The sequence below is a fragment of the Microcaecilia unicolor genome, chromosome 6 (genome assembly GCF_901765095.1).
Source record: "Microcaecilia unicolor chromosome 6, aMicUni1.1, whole genome shotgun sequence".
Taxonomy (NCBI): Eukaryota; Metazoa; Chordata; class Amphibia; order Gymnophiona; family Siphonopidae; genus Microcaecilia; species Microcaecilia unicolor.
This window is the reverse complement of record NC_044036.1, coordinates 333,156,425-333,175,411: the sequence shown is the minus strand read 5'-3', so window position 1 is coordinate 333,175,411 and position 18,987 is coordinate 333,156,425. Positions and strand designations below refer to the sequence as shown.

Sequence of the window (18,987 nt, the reverse complement as noted above, 5' to 3'; positions counted from 1 at the left end):
TGTTGGGACTAATGGAAAGAAACGGTAAGAATTAATTTTACCTTCCATAGTGTCCCTCAGATCAATCCAGAGCCAGAGACAAGTGGGATGTACCAAAGCAGTCCACAACTAGGGTGGGACACCACAATCCCTGAAGACAGATACGCCTCAGTCTGCTGGCCAACAGCAAACAACCCAAGATGCTGCTGTGAACGCCGAGTGGACCAGTACGAACACCACTGGAGGGAAAGAGGGAAGAGCAACCAACCCCTTGACAAGCCAAGGAGGTGGTCAGGAGAATCCTGAATGAAACCTGGCAACAGGGAAAGCCCAAACCCACCTAGAACAGAGCCCAAGGACAGAAGACCACCGACAAGCAAAGCTCGGCCAGACCAACCCGGGAGAAACCATCCACTGCCAGGTAAGCACCACAATGTCCCAAATAGGAGAACCCACCACCCAGAAGCACCTAGACCCCCACCAGAGAGGCCTGAAGGGCCAGAATAAATCAATGGCCAAGGTGCAAGGCAAGGGAATGCGTCCAGCCTCAGCCACGGAATACAAGAACATGGCCTGCAAAGGAATCCAGGAACAAGAGAGTGAGAAGTCCCAAGATGGCAGTCGGGTATGGTGAGCTCCCGCCTGGTCCACTGGGGAGCGCTTGGAAGAGCGATCACAGATGGAGCAGAGCTCCTCCTGGTAACCAGGATCCCAATCAATGAACCGAGATGCAACCAGAACAGGAAAAAGCCGTGAAAGGAGAAAATCTCATGACCGACGAGACCCCTGCTGTCCACACCACCGAGGAAACCCTCAGGGACAGAAGCCATTGGGATGGATGCATCCCTGGCCACAGCTGTATCCAGGCCAACTGTGAAGCTACTGAAGACACTGGCCCGAGTCAGATGTAAACGCGGCCAATCATGCCAGGGCAAAGGACAATGGACAGAGTTGGGGCAAGGCCCAAAGAGCAATAAAAACAGAGCTAGCCCCCCCAGAACGATCCAGAACCAGGCAAGTGAGCCCAAGCAGCCAGGTGCGCAGCCGGAGCGGCCAGGGGCGTGGCAGGAACCAAGGACGGAGGCAGTGGAATTGGGCAAGACTCGACAGCCGATGATGGAACTAAGGCCATGAAATGGCCGGAGCAAGAACTAAGCCCGGTTCGGCTGCGGGGCCAAGATCGGCAGCAGACAAAATGGAACAGTCAGATCCGTGGTTAGGCAAAACTCAATGGCCAGGCTCAAGGCTCAACGGCAAGGGCCAGGCCAGGCTCCACGGCCAAAGCCAGAGGTAGGAAAGGCTCCATGGATGGGGCCGGAGCCAGACAAGCCCCCACAGCCAGCACCGGAGTCAGGCAAGGCTGCACAACCATAGCCAAAGCTAGTCAAAGTTCTGTGGCTGCAAGGAAGAAATCCAAAGGAACCATGTCAGCTCATAAAAGAAGAATCACCAGAGGCAAAAGCATTAACATCCCCAGGGAAAAAGAAAATAAACCAGGGAAATGCAATGTTTACAATCCAAAATGAGCTGAGACACAACTTGCCGGAAAGTGAAAGCAGAACAGTGCCACATTAAAACACACCAGGAACTGCTTTTTTTTTTTTTTTTTTTTAAACCTATATATTCCCTTCAGGAGACACAAGCAGCAAGAAGCACTCACCCGACTAATGAGGTCACGAATTCCACACTGCCTAATCAAAAAGTCAATGAGACTGACAAGAATCTGGAAGATCTCAGGAAGGGAGACTGTCACTGAGAGAACTAGCACAAACAGCTGCAAAAAAAAACAGGCTGAATAACATCAGAGTGAAGAGCCGCACAGGGAGGAATTTCCTGCCCTTTATGCAATGGCTAAAACTAACAGGCGTACCCCAGAGACAACTCAGAAGGGTGCTTTTTTTTTTTTTTAAACTATCACACTACAGAAAGCAGACCTTTCAAGAAAGAAATTCCAGCGTACCAAAAACCACCTGCCAAGACTAAAGCAAAGGGCTAGGGTACCGCATGTAGGCATGCCTTCAAAGAAGACTCCAGAAATGGGCACAAAAAGACCGCCACAGATGGGGAGAAAACATCAATATTAAGGGCCTCAGTGCACAATAGCCACCCATAGCCAACACCTCCCTGCATACTTGCCAAGAGAAGAGCCACACACCATCTGGGTGAAAACCAGGGAAAGAACATCTTCCCAGCACACAAGGCCACTGACAAGTACCCCTGGAGACGGTCCACAGCCCCCGGTGCTGCGTGAACCACCCCCACTGGGAAGAATGACGTCCACTACTCACCGCATCAGGAAAGCAGCTGATGGTAGCACAGAGCACAAACCGACACAACAGAGCTCCCGGCCTCAGCTTGCTTTTTTTTTTTTTGTTAAGAGGCAGAAGATTTCAGGCCGGGCCTGGCCGAAGAGCAACTTCCAGGATATGGTAAGAGCTTGGCCAAACCGGACCAGGGAGGTAGAAAACGGTATGGGGGGGGCAGGGAACCTGGCCCCATCAGGTGTGCCCCAATCAGGCTGGAAACAAGAGCCCAGACCCCCAGCTCAACTAAACCCGCGGGAACTGGCTAGGAGCAATACCATCCAGAGAGCTGCACAAGATATGTCCATCCACCTGTTGAAAGAGGATAGATCTGTGGGATGCTATAGAAACTCTCCTTTACAAACGAGTACTAAACAGCTGAAAAGGGAATCCTGATTTGTAGCTGAAAACTTACATCCATTTCTCCCTGATCGATGACATAGAAATTATCACCTTCATCACCTAAAAAAAGAGAACAGAAAAGCTTTTAATAGGAACACAACTCAAACCTTAGCAAATGCAATAAAGCATTGTTTGCAGAAATGCTCTGTCCATGTACTTTCATACACAATTTATAAACAAAGAGATACCCATGAGCACTGATATGAGAGAAAAATATATATTTAAAAAAAAAAACCAAAACATTTAACATAGCTCCCCCAGCACCAGTCCCATGTTGATTCCTTGCTTCTAGGATTGAGGGTTCAAGAGATGATCAAAAAGGAAAACCTGGGGCAAGCCTGTACATATAGTTCTCTCTTGCCTCACCACTGCTGCTTTACAGAAATCCACAAGAGTAAACTTAGGCACTCCACTTAACTTGATATACATTGTTCAGCCTGTGCTAAGAAAACCTCTAAGCAACAGGGTTAACAAAGTGAACCTCAAAACACTTTCAACACTCTAGAATGAAATGTTCTAACCACATAAGATGACACTCAGGGTGTGAAAGAACGAGGCAGAAGTGCATCCCACCATCAAATAAATCTTAGGTTGCAAAATAAAAAGCACTCCTGTACTATGATGTCTGAAGCAGGCTTGCACACAGAGCTTATCCGGGTTGCAGTTACTTTCCTGTAATTGCTCCAAAGTGTTTTAATGTTATAAAATGAGCTCTAACTGAGGGCCTGATATTTGATTTGATTACTGAACATTCCACTTCCCAAAAAGGAAACAAAAGCAGCATTAAAAACACAGTAAAATTCTCCTCTCCCCCAATAAAATCAATTACTCCACCGTGATTAGTATGTTTATTGTTTAATATCAAGTTTGACATATACTACAATTCAACAAATTCTCAAATTCCCCACAGCTCTGAACATAGAGCCACATTTTCAGCACCTTTCTAAACTTTAGGAAGTGCTGTTTCTCCCTAACGTCTCTTGGGAGTTTATCCACATTTCTGGGCTTGCATACAAAAACCAAACCGTTTTCTTGTAGCAGGTAGCCAAATCACTGAACACGGAAGCAGGGCTAAGGGCTCTGCTTGTGATTTTTATTTTACAACATGATGAGCTAAAAAAGAGGGAACACAGCTGAAAACAACCACAGCAGCTTAAACGAAGATCTCATTTTGACTAGTAACTAGTGTGGAGAGGTAATATGATCTAAGGTCTTACAGTCACACACACCTCCCCCCACAAAGAGCCTATTCTAGATGTAGCCTAGTGGTAGCTTAGGAGTAGCCTAGTGGTTAGTGCAGTGGACTTTGATCCTGGGGAACTGAGTTCGATTCCCACTGCAGCTCCTTGTGACTCTGGGCAAGTCACTTAACCCTCCATTGCCCCTGGTACAAAATAAGTACCTGAATACATGTAAACCGCTTTGAATGTAGTTGCAAAAACCTCAGAAAGGCGGTATATCAAGTCCCATTTCCCTTTCCCTATTTGAGATTCTACATGGAATGTTGCTATTCCACTAGCAACATTCCATGTAGAAGCCTGCCCTTGCAGATTAGCAACGTGGCCGCGCAGGATTCTGTTTCTGTGAGTCTGACTCCTGCAGGCTTCTACATGGAATGTTGCTAGTGGAGGAGTAGCCTAGTGGTATATCAAGGCAGTATATCAAGTCCCATTTCCCTTTCCCCCTTCCGGGTAAAATACTTAGTACCTCAGATCTGTTTAACCTTGTCTGCCCAGCTACAAACTGCAGAGTGTAAAGAAGAATTATCACTTGCCTTGTTGTATAACAGTCTCTCCAGCAATATAGGTAACTGAGAACATGGCATCAAAAATGTCACTGAAAGAGATATATTGCACAGTAAATGGGTTACCCTCTGAAGAGCTAATGTGACATTGTGAATTATTTCAAGCACAAAAACATGAGATCTTACCTCCTTTCGTTATCATCAAGATGAGCAAAGAGTACATTTTTCTCAATTGCTTTAGCCAAAGCAGCCATAGTTTTGTAATCTTTAGGAATCACCTTAACCAGAATTGAAAGAATGATGTCAGAATATAACAGCTGAGACGGAATGCCAGACAAGATATGAAGTTCATTTACAAGTTATTTAGATTACCTAAACATCTGATCTTTACCCGCGGTCCTAGAGACTCCACCAACTGGTCGGGTTTTCAGGATATCCCTAATGAATACACATGAAAGACTGCATACAGTGGAGGCAGTAGGCATGCAAATCTCTCATGCATAGTCATTAAAATATCAAAACTTTATTCAATATCAAAAACAAATTAAAAACTACTCACAACCTCTGCCCTCTAGACACCATTTCAAACACCAATGGGATTCTCATTTGCTTTTAAAACACATCCTTCAATAAAAACTGTATCATTATGGCATACTAATGCCAGATCTCATATCATGTCCTCTTGTTCACTATATTCCAAAACTGAAAACTGTGTCATCACATCTTTAACAATCCTCCCAATGAGTCCCACAAACATCCCATATGCCGTAAACAATCCTTCAGCGGCTCTGATTCTCAATGACTCCAACGATCTTGATCAAATCTCCAAATCGTCAATTGTTCAAAATATGCAAAAGTCAATTGAGCATTATGGAATACCTTCATTGAATTTTTACAGCCATCTATCCAATGACCAAGTTCACCGAGCAAGATTCAAAAACCCCACATAACAAAGCAGACTTCAACAGAGTAAGCCTCTGCAATTCTTTTTACCAATGCTGAGCAAAAAGCCTGTGACATAACAGATCTATATGGACCATGTTTCACTTGTGCTTCCTCAAGAAACCAGAACCTAAAAAAAAAAAATACATAGCCTAGATAATCTACAATTTCAAAAAAATCTAAAGTATCACAATTTTTATCGAAGGATGCATATTCATTAGGGATATCCCGAAAACCCAACCTGTTGGTGTCCTGCGAGGACTGGGAGTGAAAACCAAGGATCTCAATACTACTTGCCACTGAAAGCCTAATTGACAACACAACAAAAACTTCTTCAAACTGATTTATACTGTACAACGTTGGTTATATGCATCTCCTTTAAAGGGGGAGACATCTGGAAATGTATAGAATCTCGTTTTGTTAACCTGGTTATGTTTGAAAATTAAAGAAATTATGAAGTACCTTTCTAACGTAAGAGGCAGCATCCTCCTCTGTGTATACTTCTGCACTGATGGCACCACGCCGCCTCCTCCCCTTCACCACGGGATTGACTGGGGGAGGGGGAGAGATTTCCTCCTCACGGGAGTCTGAGCGAGATCCTGATTTCTGCTGACTCAACATATGTTTTGCTTCCTCCTTATAGGCAAAAAATATATCCGATGTCAAGTCATTTTCAAGAGTAGCATACACTGTTTCCACATAGATTCACATATGCGCATAGATTAACATATTTTATAAGCTCCACATATACTTGCAAATTCTGCCTATGCTCCACCCAAACTACATCCCTGCACAAGCCTAGTACACACCATTATATCATAGCGTGTAGTATTATAAGAGGCCATACTTTTTTTTTTTACATTTTTTTTAGCAAGTACTGTTTGCAAATAGTGTACAATAAATTCAGAGGTTTTGTCTGCCTTTTAAAATTAAGGCAGCCTACAACGTTAGTAATAATTTAGGCACACAAATTTGCTGTACCACAGAGCTTAGAATCTGAAAGAGATCACTGCATGCCATTTGCAAATAAAACATGTGAAAGCACAGAAGTGACAACACACAAAATTATGTTTTATTTCCTATGTTATTTCAAATGACTGCAAATTCCTACTAGCTACAATGACTCGTTTCCTTTAGCTCCAGTAATGGGAAAGTAGCTGGATGGAGGGAGAGATGTTGACTATATATAGATACATATCTATATATATATATATTTTTTTTTTATGTTAACTTCTACATTAGATGTATAAGTGTTTCAATCTGTGCTCATTATCTCAACCAGTCTTAGATCAATGGTCCCTACCCATTTTCAGGGCTCCTATTACAGATGAAAACAGTAGGGTCAAAATACATGGTGCTGATGGACCATACAGAGTTTGATAAGCTCAGACAGCATACTGTCTTGCTTGTCCACTCTGAAACCATCTATGAAAGTCCGCATTTAAAAAATGAAATCAGCATAAGTATAATGCCAATCTCACATCAGTCACATCTAATAAAGCCATTCAGACATAAGGTTCTCCCTCAAAATGCCATGCCCCTCATACCCTTCATTGAACAGCAAAGGCATCTTTGTAGCAGGGAAGTTGTTAATATACAAATGCTTTATTCTTTGTTTTCAAATTGCATTTTTAATCTACTGTAAGTAGCAATACAGACAAAAAGGCGATTTCAGGAATATGCAAATCACATGCCTCAATTCAACAACAAGCTTCAAGAGTCATAAAAGCCAAATCGGACATTTCTCAAACAATGCAAATCAAATTTCTAAGTGGAACACCATACAAAATCACCACTTTTGGAACTTGGAAGTCAAAATCGTCTTTGGACATTATTTGGAGCCCGGTAAGGTTAGAGAGTTTGTCAAGACTCATTTTGGAATTTCCTTCTTTAGCTCCAAAGTGAAGGCCAAATTTGAAAAGCTAAGAGTCAAGGTTCAAACACACCAGAGGTAAAACAGCTTTTCCTAACAGATTTACTTAGTCTATTTTTGAGACGAGCAGGATCTCAGCCTTTGGAGCTGCCTAAAACAAGGTGCTGGATCTCACTAGAATTCCTGAAATGCAACATTTTACAACTAACATTCTTACCTTTTTATGGTTGGTGGATTTATATTTTAGATTTAATAACTTACTTTTCCAAATTTGAGCTTAATGGGACTTATAAATAGGTACAATTAGAAGATCCCTTAACCCAGAGGGCTTAATATTTAAGGGGATCTTTTACTAAGGTGCGCTAAGTTTTTAGCTGGCACTAGCTAAATAATGAAACACCCACAGGAATATAATGGGCATCTCAGCGTTTAGTGCCAGCTGATTTCTAGCGCAAGCTAAAAACACTAGTGAACCTTAGTAAAGCTACTAGTTCACGTAAGCAGGGAGGCACTTGGACTGAGATCGCTCCCGTTTTCTCTACAGCTTGATACATTGAAAACGCCGTGATGGAGAAACGTGGCCCCACGTTGGGAATAACATTGGAATATTGATTTTAATCACAGATCACAGTAGCACTAGGGTGACTGTTGACCAGCAGCAACGCAACAAGACCCATCATTGAAATTCAATACGCCTGCCAAGATAAGTGAATTTATCTTCATATTATTAATAGTGAAGTTAACAGCAGTAGAGCTTTCTAACATGGAAGGCAGGCAGGTAGGAACAGTGCTGCGATGGTTGAATGCTGCTGGCTAACTCCATATCATATGGTCATTTGTCACAACAGCAAATACTGAGCACTGCATATTAAAACTAAAAAATCCTATATAATAAAACTCACCCTCAACGTTCTGAGGACACTGACATCACTGTCAGGTCCTCCGGGCACTTCCTTCCGGTTCGAAGTCTTCGTGGTGGTGAAGCCACCGAAAATACTGTGTTGGGGCTCCGCCCTCGCGTCAAACGTGATGATGTCGAGGGCGGAGCAACGGCGTCAGTGGCTTCACAACCAACGACGCAGCACATTGAAGGTGGCGTGCTGAGGACCACAACAATGGCGGCCAGTGCCATCAGAACGCCGAAAGGGGTGAGTAGGGGGGGGGGGAGGTTCGGAACGAAACCGTGCTAGCGCCCGTTTCATTAATGCAAGAAACGGGCATGTTTTACTAGTATATATATAAAACATTGTAGATTGGTTATAGAAGAGCATATACTGGTGCAACTGTTTAGTTTATTGATTTACCAGCGCCAGCTGACATATAAGAGATCCCTAATAGACGCAATGTTAAAATATTAACAGGTGAGCCCCAGGGATCTTGTTTATCAGCTGTCTTGTTTAACATCCTTCTTCTACCATTGTGTAGATTGCTGAACTGTTCAAATGTACAGTTCAGAATCTACACAGACAACATTCGGGTTCTAATCTCAACTGATGAGTCAGTTAAAGCAACTCTGGACAAATTAAGATTATATCCACAGTCAATTCAACAATGGATGAAAGTTAGCCATCTAAAATTAAGGGCCCTGTTTACTAAGGTGCACTAGCGTTTTTACCTCGCGCATAAATGAGTGCGCACTAAACTCTAGAGACACCCATCCACGCTACAAACGCTAGCATGTCTATAAAATGGCTTAGAAACAGGGTCCTAAATGTTGCTAAACCTCAGATCCTGATCCTGTCTAGTTACTCTTGTTTTGACATACCAGATTTGTTTGTATTTGAAGTTGATTCGATTCCTATTGTTGACAGAATTCAAAATCTAGGGGTGATTATGGACTCATCACTCAAAATGAAATTTCATATCCACAAAATAAAGGATGTATTTTTTTTTTAATTACAAATGAATGGTTGTCCAAAACATTATATCACCTTATTTTTATTATTGCAATGGTTTATTGATAGGGATTCAATGAAACCAATTCAGAGCTCTCTAAGCGGTACAAAATTCAGTCGCCAGGCTGTTGATGGGTTGTAACTACCCATTTTGAAGGAAAGCTACTGGCTTCCTATTGAAAACAGAATAAGGTTTAAGATTAGCTAATAAATGTTGTTGTAAGTCCCAACACATTATGTCATTAAATTGGAAGAATATAGAGAATCAATATTCTATATTGCAGGGCCCCAACTTTGGAATTTATTGTCCAATGAGAAAGATCCAAAATTTGAGAGAGTTCAAAACAGATCTTAAAATATTCTTATTTTTACAAGCATATAAAGGGATATGATCAAATCCTCCGTTAATAATGCAAAGGTTATAAAACTTGGAGGAAAGTCTATATAGTGACAAGAGACTGAGGGCCCCTTTTACCAAGCTGCAGCAAAAGGGGGCCTGCACTGGCGTCGGAGTAGGTTTGTGATGCGCACCAAGGCCCCCTTTTACCGCAGCGGGCAAAAGGTAGGTCTTTTTTTTTTCAGGAAATGGCCGTGCAACAATTGAACCATTTACCGCGTGGTCATTTTTTTTTGGGGGGGGGGAGCCCTTACCTCTGCCCACTGAGGTGGCGGCAAGGGCTTCCACGCTAACCCGGCAGTAACCGGGTACACACCAGCGCTACAAAAACAAATATATTTTTGTAGCACCGGATATGACGGAGCACCGAGTGCGGGAACTATAGTGGTAGCCCGGCGGTACATCCTTTTTGTGAGCGGTAAGCCTGCAATTAGGCTTACTGCTGCTTTGTAAAAGGGGCCCTAAGTGCCCTGTTTACTAAGGTGCGTTAGCATTTTTAGCACGGCTAAACACTAGAGACGCTCATATATTATTATTATATAACTAGTATTGTTATGCTGAACTTTTCCTCAAACGCTGTAAGCCACATAGAGCCTGCCTTGGTGGGATTATGTGGGATATAAATGTTCACAATAAATAAATATATTCCTATGGGTGTCACTAGCATTAGCATGCGCTAAACATGCTAGCACGCCTATAGCACAGCTTAGTAAACAGGGCCCTAAGCTGTTAAATTGCCAAGAGTTCTTTTGTGTAATTTTGATATTTTATTTAGTCACTGTTTGTCTTGTATTTGTTTTATCTAATTATGTATGTGACTGAGTGTAATCTGCCTAAAACATTTGCGATAGTGTGGAATATAAATGTTTTAAATAAATAAATAAGGGATGCAAAATGGTCCAGGATTTCTTAGGAATGAAAATATTAATATTTGGAAAAAAAAATGAGACAATTAAGAGTGCTGAATTTCCCAAGATTGTCTCATATGACACCCAGAGACCTTTTCAAGAAGGTACAGTGACCATCTCTGGAAAGACGTGACTAAAGTCCCCAAAAACAAAAATTGCAATCTTTTCTTGATAATAAGTTTCATATCCAAATGGTAACTACTAGTCAGGTAGCTGATAACCATTAGTCAACAATATGGGCTTAGAATTTTGGCATGAATGGTGTCCTTTACTTATTAGGAGCTAAAAATAGATTTACAGGATCTGGTGGTTGTCCCCTTGGGGGGGGGGGGGGGGGTTAGTGTGCGTATGGGGTTCTGTGTGAATGGTACGATAGATGGTGGGGGGGGGGGGGGGGGGACGTAAAAATATAGAAAAGTCACTGAAGATGTACGGAGTGCCAGCTAAGAGCCCACCTGGAGGAGGAGATGCAACCAACACTTAAGTCATAACTTGGCATTGGTTCATTTTACTGGTTGGGGATGCTGACTTTTGTTATTTTCATGACATCTGGTCCTGATTACTACATCTCGTATTTGCATGCTGTTTCCATGTACATTGTATCACTGCATCATAAATAAAATTTACAAAAAAAAAAAAAACCCACAATACTTTTGGTACTATTCCTCTTAGTTTTAGGCAACTGTGTACTTGTATCTCTGCCCAAAGTGCTTACACAGGTCTCATTCACGTCTTCTTTTGCACTTCTTTTTCTCTTGAATAGCGACATACATAACACTGGTGCTCCATAAAGAAATGGATACACACACTTCTCTGCACAGATATTATATTTCCATTCAGCTTTATACAGGAATGCAAGAACAATTTACTTACCTTTTCCATTCTTTCAAAGTACTCCCTGAGGAATGCCATTGGTCTGTCAGGTCTGACTGTACACAGCTGCACAATGCAGTCCTTGAGGAGCTGCTGGATATTGTGTTTTTGTACATAGTGTTCGCACTCACGGAGGCTGCGCTCCTCCTCACTGGTAGTGTTGCTCGATGCCATGACTTATCTGCAACAACAGGAAGAAAGCAAATCATTTAGGAGTAAAGAGCTGAAAGACAGGGGTGGTCTGGCTACACATCACCCATACAGAGGTCCGATTCCCTGATCAGCATGGGATGCTGTAGAGACAGTATTCACAACCATCTGACAGCGGGAGGGAGGGAGGTACAGAAAGGAGAGGTGGTGCCAGTCATCAAGCCTTTGGGCTGCAGTAACACATGACGACAGATTTAAGGAAGTGGGCTGTAAGATTCCAGAAAGAAGCCTAGTGCAAGGTCCCAGCCAAGTACCGTCACCTATATACCTTGTTTTATGTAATTACAGTGCTTCTCAAAACTCAGTCCTCGGGGCACACCCAGCCAACTGGATGTTCAGGATATCCACAAGGAATATGCAAGACATAGATCTGAATGCACTGAATCCTTGGTAGACAAATCTCTCTTATATGCATATTACTACTACTACTATTTAACATTTATAGAGCGCTACTAGGGTTACGCAGCGCTGTACAATAAACAAAGAATGACGGTCCCTGCTCAAAGGAGCTTACAATCTAGAGGACAAGACGGACAAGGAGAGCAGACAAGCAATAATTGGAGTAGACAATCAATAGTTGTATTCATTGTGACTATCCTGAAAACCTCACTGGATGGGTGTACATCAAGGACTGGGTTGAAAAGCACTAATTAAGATGAGCAATTCAGGGGTTCTCAACTCATATTGTATACAGCTAATACCATAAAGTTCAAAGCAGTTCACGTAGTTAAAGAAACCACGACATTCACTTGGGAATTACAATTAATATAACACAACCATCTGATAAATACATATCTGAGAGTGTAAACATTTAGAAAAATAGAAAACACACCAGTTTGGGATCTTTATATTTCCTTACTACCATCTAGGGCTTGGAATTTCATTTTAAATGCATTGTTAATTTTGGGGTTTGGACATTTTCGCCCCCTTGTTATGAGTGTTTTTATGAGGGGTAAAGGAGTGCTTGGGGGGGGGAGGGGGAGGATTTGCTGTATCTGTCGAGGTATAAATATGTTTGGGAGAGGGGCTATAAGAACCAAAGACCTTCTAAAATGTTTTCCTAAATAACACAGTTTTCAAATCTTTTCTAAAAGTCAAGTAAAAATGTGAAGATTTAAAACATTCATGGATTTCCTTCCAAGCCGTAGGAGCTTGGAAGATTAAAAGCTTCTCAAATAATTTAATCCTTTTTTTTTTTGCCTTTCACAGAAGGGAAGGCAAAGGAGAAATTAGTTAATCCCTGATAATTGTCTTTCCCACTATTCCAGAACCTGTGGGATAGTTGTACCAGCAAGTAGAGATAGAGAAATGAAAACTGACCTGAGATCTCTTTCTTGGCATCCAGTCCAGCGCCTCAGTATTTACATAGACAAGTAATAAGGAGAAACTCAAAATAAACACAACCACTTTAAACAACTTGGTAACCTAACACTTACCAGACAAGCAAACATGTGTGGACCTCTCATCTCTGGACAACTAGTAGAGAACAAGATATATGTAGGAAGCACCATGCAAGGTGACAATTGTTATTTGACTCATTACTTCATGCCAACCATACATCTCAGAAACCTCAGGAGGGCCTCTGGAATAGTGGGAAGGGCTAATGGAAAGAAAATGATCAGGTAAGACCTAATTTCTCCTTCCATTACGTAGCTTCCACCAATTCCAGAACCTGTAGGATGTTCAAAAGTAATCCCTAGAGTGGGTGGGATCCTGGTGTTGACAAACTGAGGACTGAAGCCCCAAAACTGGCTTCCGAACATGTCACACCGTCCACCCTGTAGTGCTTGGCAAAGGTATGCAATATTGACCACGTGGCTGCCTTGCAAATATGTGCCAGAGACAGTAAGATAGTCTCCGCCCAGGATGTCACTGTACATCTCGTAAAATGAGCTCACAAGGCCTAAGGAGTCTGCTCCCCTGCAAACAAATAAGCTGGTACAATAGTCAACTTCAGCCATCTAGCAATTGTGGGCTTGGAACAAAACTCATTCGTGACTTCCAGATATCTAAGGAGGACTCTAAACCCATCGAGAAGCTTCAAAGAAGAATACTGAGCCTCCTTGTTCTCTGTGATACCACTTTCGGAAGAAAGAAAGAAAACGTGTGCAGGGAGACCCCAGCCTCCGAAAAACAGAGAAAGGGATTCCAACAAGAGGAAGCTGAAACTCCGAAACCCTAACTGCTGATGCAGCAGCCACTAAGAACGCCATCTTTAGCATGAACTCTTTCAAGGAGGCCTTCTGTTGTGGCTCAAAAGGAGGTTTCTGAAGAGCCCAAAGAACTAAATTAAGGTTCCACTCCGGACACAACCTGAACTTATAGAGAACCCAATGCCAATCCTTTCTGAACACCTGCATGGAGAAACGCTAGGATGTGTGCAATCTGAGCAGAGAAGGGAGAAAGTCTGCGCTCAGCCCATAGCCATCTTTCACACCCTTCATACGCCAATGATGTACAGCGTTTCCAAGCCTGAAGCAAGGTAGCAATGACCAAATCAGAATAATCTTTTCATCTCAACTGAGCCCTTAAAATGGCCATGCCATAAGACCAAAGGGACAAGGATCATCCATGAGCACCAGACTTTGCTTCAGTACATCATGTACCTACAGAAGAAGAAGACCCCCATCCAGCTGTCAAATCAGGTCCACATACCACGGCCTCCACAGAGGCTAAAGAATTATTCAAACCCAGTGCACTGCAAAACATTTCTACACATGGCCAACCATGGGCCAATGAGAAAAGACAAAGTAAATGTGTCTCCGGTAGGGCTGCGGTAGGGCATCAATCCCTATTGAGCCCTGTTCTTTCCAATGGTTGAAGAACTTGGGCACTTTGGAATTCCTTTTCATCACCATCAATTCCAGAACTGGAGAACCCCATCAGTCCACTATCAACTGAAACTTCTGGCTAAATAGTTCCCATTCTCCCGGGTCTACAGAGTGCCTGCTGAGTAAGCCCACCTCCCAATCAAGGACTCCGCCTTATGAGCTGCTGATAAGCAAAGAAGATTTTTCTCCGCCCAACTCACGAGGTAGGCTGCCTCCACAGACATCGGACAACTGCGGGTCCCACCTTATTTGTTGATATAAGCCACTGTCATTGCACTGTCAGAGAAATCTCAGACTAAGCCCCTGCCAGAAAGGAAGTGAAGTCACGTAAGGCATTCCGCACTGCCCTGAGCGCCATGCTATTTATCAACCACCAAGACTCCTGTTCCATCCAGGTGCCCTGTACCAGAAGGAACTTGTAATGAGATCTCCAACTCAACTTGATGGCGTCCATTGTCATCAACTCCCATTGTGTTATCGGAAAGGGAGCTCTGACAGTCAAATTCCTGGATGACAACCACCACTGCATGCTCCTTCTGGCAACCAAGGAAGATGAAGACTGCACTACTGCGACACCGGAGACCAGCAGCTGAGAAGAGATTCTTGTAATGGCCGCAGCCCTTGCCCATAGCACCATTTCCATTTCTGCCATCACTGACCTCAGAACCTGGACAGTCTCAAACCCTGGGCCTGCCTTTACTGAGAAGAGCAACCCGTTGAACCAGCTTCGACCTCCTACACTCCGTGAGGAAGATCCTCTCTCATGTCAAATGAAATGCCCAGCTGCTCCAGTGTCTGCAATGGGGTTAGTCTAGTCTTCATAAATTGATCACCCAACCCAATGACTGCAGAAGATGGATAACTTTGTCCGTCACGGCCACATTGTTTAAAAAGGGTACTGCATGAATTACTTATAGGATTTATTTATTCAAAATACATAGCCCGGTGTTTTGAATAAACCAGTCTTGGCAGCATAAATACAGGAGTGGAGGAGTAGGTTAGTGCAGTGGTCTGAGAACCATAGGAACCAGGTTCAATTCCCACTGCAGCTACTTGTGACTCTGGGTAAGTCACCCAATCCTTCATTGCCTCAGATACAAAATAAGGACCTGTATATAGTATGTAAACCGCTCTGATTGTAACCACAGAAAAGCAGTACCTCAAATCCCAACCCCTTTCCCTTACATAATAAAAACAAAGGCTATAGAGCTACATGAGCGTTATTACCACTGTGCTACACAGAACAATTAAACTAAGCAGCTTACGTGGAGATGGGCCATACGATGACAGGCTAGATAATGGATAAAATAATTCCACTCTAAAGAAAAAAGGTGATTGGTAGCATGCAGTTGGAATCTATGGGCCAGTTTTGTTCCATATATTCATGAACACGACAGCACAGTCAGATAGCAAATTTCCTTTTTTGTACTGGTTTTAATTAAGGCTTATCTAAAATATTTTGCCCAATTCTAAAGACTGTACTCTGAAAAACACAGAAGTGATACTCTCAAAGAGATCAAGCTAAGAGGCTTCAAGAAAATCCACTGGAAAAAGAAATCAGAGAATATTTCTTCACAGAAATCACGCTAGATACATGAAAAATGGTGTTGGGTGGAAACAAAAAAGAAAACAACAACATGGAATTAAAAGAAAAACAACAACCCCACAACAACAAAGAGGGGAAGCCGAAAATCAACTGGGGTTTATGTGGTACCTTTTATGTGAGATAGTCTTCCACATTATGTTCGTACATAAGGAAATTTTAATAAGATCAAGGTCTTGCTAAAAACTATTTTTCAAACAGGTTTTTGGGGTGATTTGGAAGACAATAGCAGGGTATACTAGTTGTTCTGCAGGTCACGAATTTTGCAATAGATGATATGGCTATTTTGTTATGACAGATTCTTGGTGTGTTTTTAAGCTTTCCTATTATATTACGAGAGATCTTTTATATTCCATGTTAATTTTGTTTTACTTTTTATGTATAAGCTGTCAACTGCTTTGCTCTGCAGAAGTTAAGCAACACGTTAGGTTTTAATAAACATAAACAGACCATCACACCATAGTCCAAACTGGGTAGCCTATCTGGGCCAACACAATTCTAAGTTAAGGTTTCAGTGGTGTGAAACATCAAAAAGCAACAAAACAAGCTGAATTCAAGAGGCTGAGTTTTGCAATTGAAAAACCCAAATAAGCCTGCAGGGTACATGAAAAAAAACTACAAATGCAGGCAGTGCAGAAAAAAAACATTCTTAAGCTTGGTCAAAAATAAAATCAACCAACAGTCATTTACAATCTTATGCAGCACATCTAAGGCCCGATTTAAGTACATAAGTAATGCCACACTGGGAAAAGACCAAGGGTCCATCGAGCCCAGTATCCTGTCCACGACAGCGGCCAATCCAGGCCAAGGGCACCTGGCGAGCTTCCCAAACGTACAAACATTCTATACATGTTATTCCTGGAATTGTGGATTTTTCCCAAGTCCATTTAGTAGTGGTTTATGGACTTGTCCTTTAGGAAACCGTCTAACCCCTTTTTAAACTCTGCCAAGCTAACTGCCTTCACCACGTTCTCCAGCAATGAATTCCAGAGTTTAATTACGCGTTGGGCGAAGAAATATTTTCTCCGATTTGTTTTTAATTTACTGCACTGTAGTTTCATCGCATGCCCCCTAGTCCTAGTATTTTTGGAAAGCGTGAACAGAAGCTTCACATCCACCTGTTCCACTCCACTCATTATTTTATATACCTCTATCATGTCTCCCCTCAGCCGTCTCTTCTCCAAGCTGTATAGCCCTAGCCTCCTTAGTCTTTCTTCATAGGGAAGTCGTCCCATCCCCGCTATCATTTTAGTCGCCCTTCGCTGCACCTTTTCCAATTCTGCTATATCTTTCTTGAGATTTACTACATTTACTTTCCTACAGCCATAGGATATAGTAAAAAAAAAAAAAAAAAAGTCACGCACAGAAGCTGTGCCGGGCGGCCTGCGACGAGCCCACTCTTGGTAGTTGTGTCCCTGACGAAAGCCAGCACCTCCCTCTCCCCGGGGCAGCCGGATACAGCGCACACATCAGCTCGCGGGGGGTCCCAGGGTGGCCCCGGCGGGGCTCGTGGAGGTCCCAGTGGCCCCGCCCCTCCCCCACAGCCCAGCTGTTTATTCCCCTTTCGCCCACTGACGCCATCTTGGATACGTCCAATGACAACAAATAAAGAGCCGCGGGCAGGGCGGACCGGGGGACTTACCGAGGGCGCTGTGGCGGACTGTTCGGCTCCCTCCTCCCGCCTCGAAGGCCGTTAAAAAAAAAACTCCAACAAGGCCCGAGCGACCAGCCGCCGCCTCCTCCGCTCGCTGCTGCCCCTCCGGAAACACCACCAGTACCGGCCAATAGCGGGCTCGCGGTGACGTCAATGGGCCTCGCTCTGACAGGAAACGGTCGCCCCTGGCAACCTTAAAGGGACCCACCGCGCCTGCCTGGCGCGCTTTGATCCCTGGGAGGAGCTTTGAGACTGGCAGCATAGCAACAGAGTAGATGAGGGCAGAAAAAAAGACCTGCACGGTCCATCCAGTCTGCCCAACAAGATAAACTCATAAGTGCTACTTTATGTGTTTACCTGACCTTGATTTGTATCTGCCATTTTCAGGGCACAGACCCGTAGAAGTCTGCTCAGCACTAGCCCCGCCTCCCACCACGTTTATCCCACAGCATTAATTCTATAGCTTGTATGTGCAATTTTGCCCCCAAGTTTCTGCAATTAGGGGAATTGTGTGTAAGGTAGAAAAGAAAAACCCTACCCATGGTCTACTTTATACACGTCATGTTTGGGGATGACCTATAACACAGAGTTCTCCCCCTTATCCCTCCATCTCAAAATGGCAATTCAGGCACAGAAGAACCAAATTAAACCTTTTACATAGTAACATAGTAGATGACGGCAGAAAAAAAGACCTGCACGGTCCATCCAGTCTGCCCAACAAGATAAACTCATATGTGCTTAGGATTACCATATGGCTCCAGAAAAAGGAAGACGGTTTGAGCCACCCTATATGTGCTACTTTTTGTGTATACCCTACCTTGATTTGTACCTGTCCTCTTCAGGTACAAATCAAGGCAGAGTGCGCCCAAAGGGCATGTGCTGCATTTCTGGACGGGGGGGGGGGGGGGGGGGGGTGAGATGTCTGCACACCAGTAACTAGGGAAGCCAGCTCTGTGGGTGCAGTGTGGTGGCATCTCTGTACTCACTCTGCTGCTCCCCAGTATCTCTCCACACTCGTCCTCCCCTACACCCCTTCTCATGCACTCCGTTCCATGGATAAATTCTTCTTACCCCTTCTCCACTACTGCTAACTCCAGACTTCGCTCATTCTGTCTCGCTGCACCCCACGCCTGGAATAGACTTCCTGAGCCCCTACGTCTTGCCCCATCCTTGACCATCTTTAAATCTAGATTGAAAGCCCATCTCTTTAACATTGCTTTTGACTTGTAACCACTCGCCCCACCTACCCTCCTCTCCTCTTTCCTCTACACATTAATTGATTCACTTGCTTTATTTTTGTCTATTAGATTGTAAGCTTTTTGAGCAGGGACTGTCTTTCTTCTATGTTTGTGCAGCGCTGCGTACGCTTTGTA

General features: G+C 43.4%; 1 protein-coding gene across 1 annotated transcript in view; it reads right to left on the bottom strand.

Annotated features, from left to right (window-relative positions):
- Window positions 1-17,753, bottom strand: part of PRKAR1A (protein kinase cAMP-dependent type I regulatory subunit alpha) — a 33,009-nt gene extending 15,256 nt beyond the window's left edge. Inside the window, exons 1-6 of the mRNA XM_030208490.1 lie at window positions 17,603-17,753; window positions 11,317-11,497; window positions 5,833-6,006; window positions 4,615-4,706; window positions 4,459-4,520; window positions 2,698-2,744 (exon numbers count right to left, since the gene is read on the bottom strand). Coding sequence (XP_030064350.1) covers window positions 2,698-2,744; window positions 4,459-4,520; window positions 4,615-4,706; window positions 5,833-6,006; window positions 11,317-11,490 — 549 coding nt within the window. The 5' untranslated portion in view covers window positions 11,491-11,497; window positions 17,603-17,753. The remainder of the gene's footprint in view (window positions 1-2,697; window positions 2,745-4,458; window positions 4,521-4,614; window positions 4,707-5,832; window positions 6,007-11,316; window positions 11,498-17,602) is intronic.
- Between the last annotated feature and the right edge of the window lie 1,234 nt (window positions 17,754-18,987).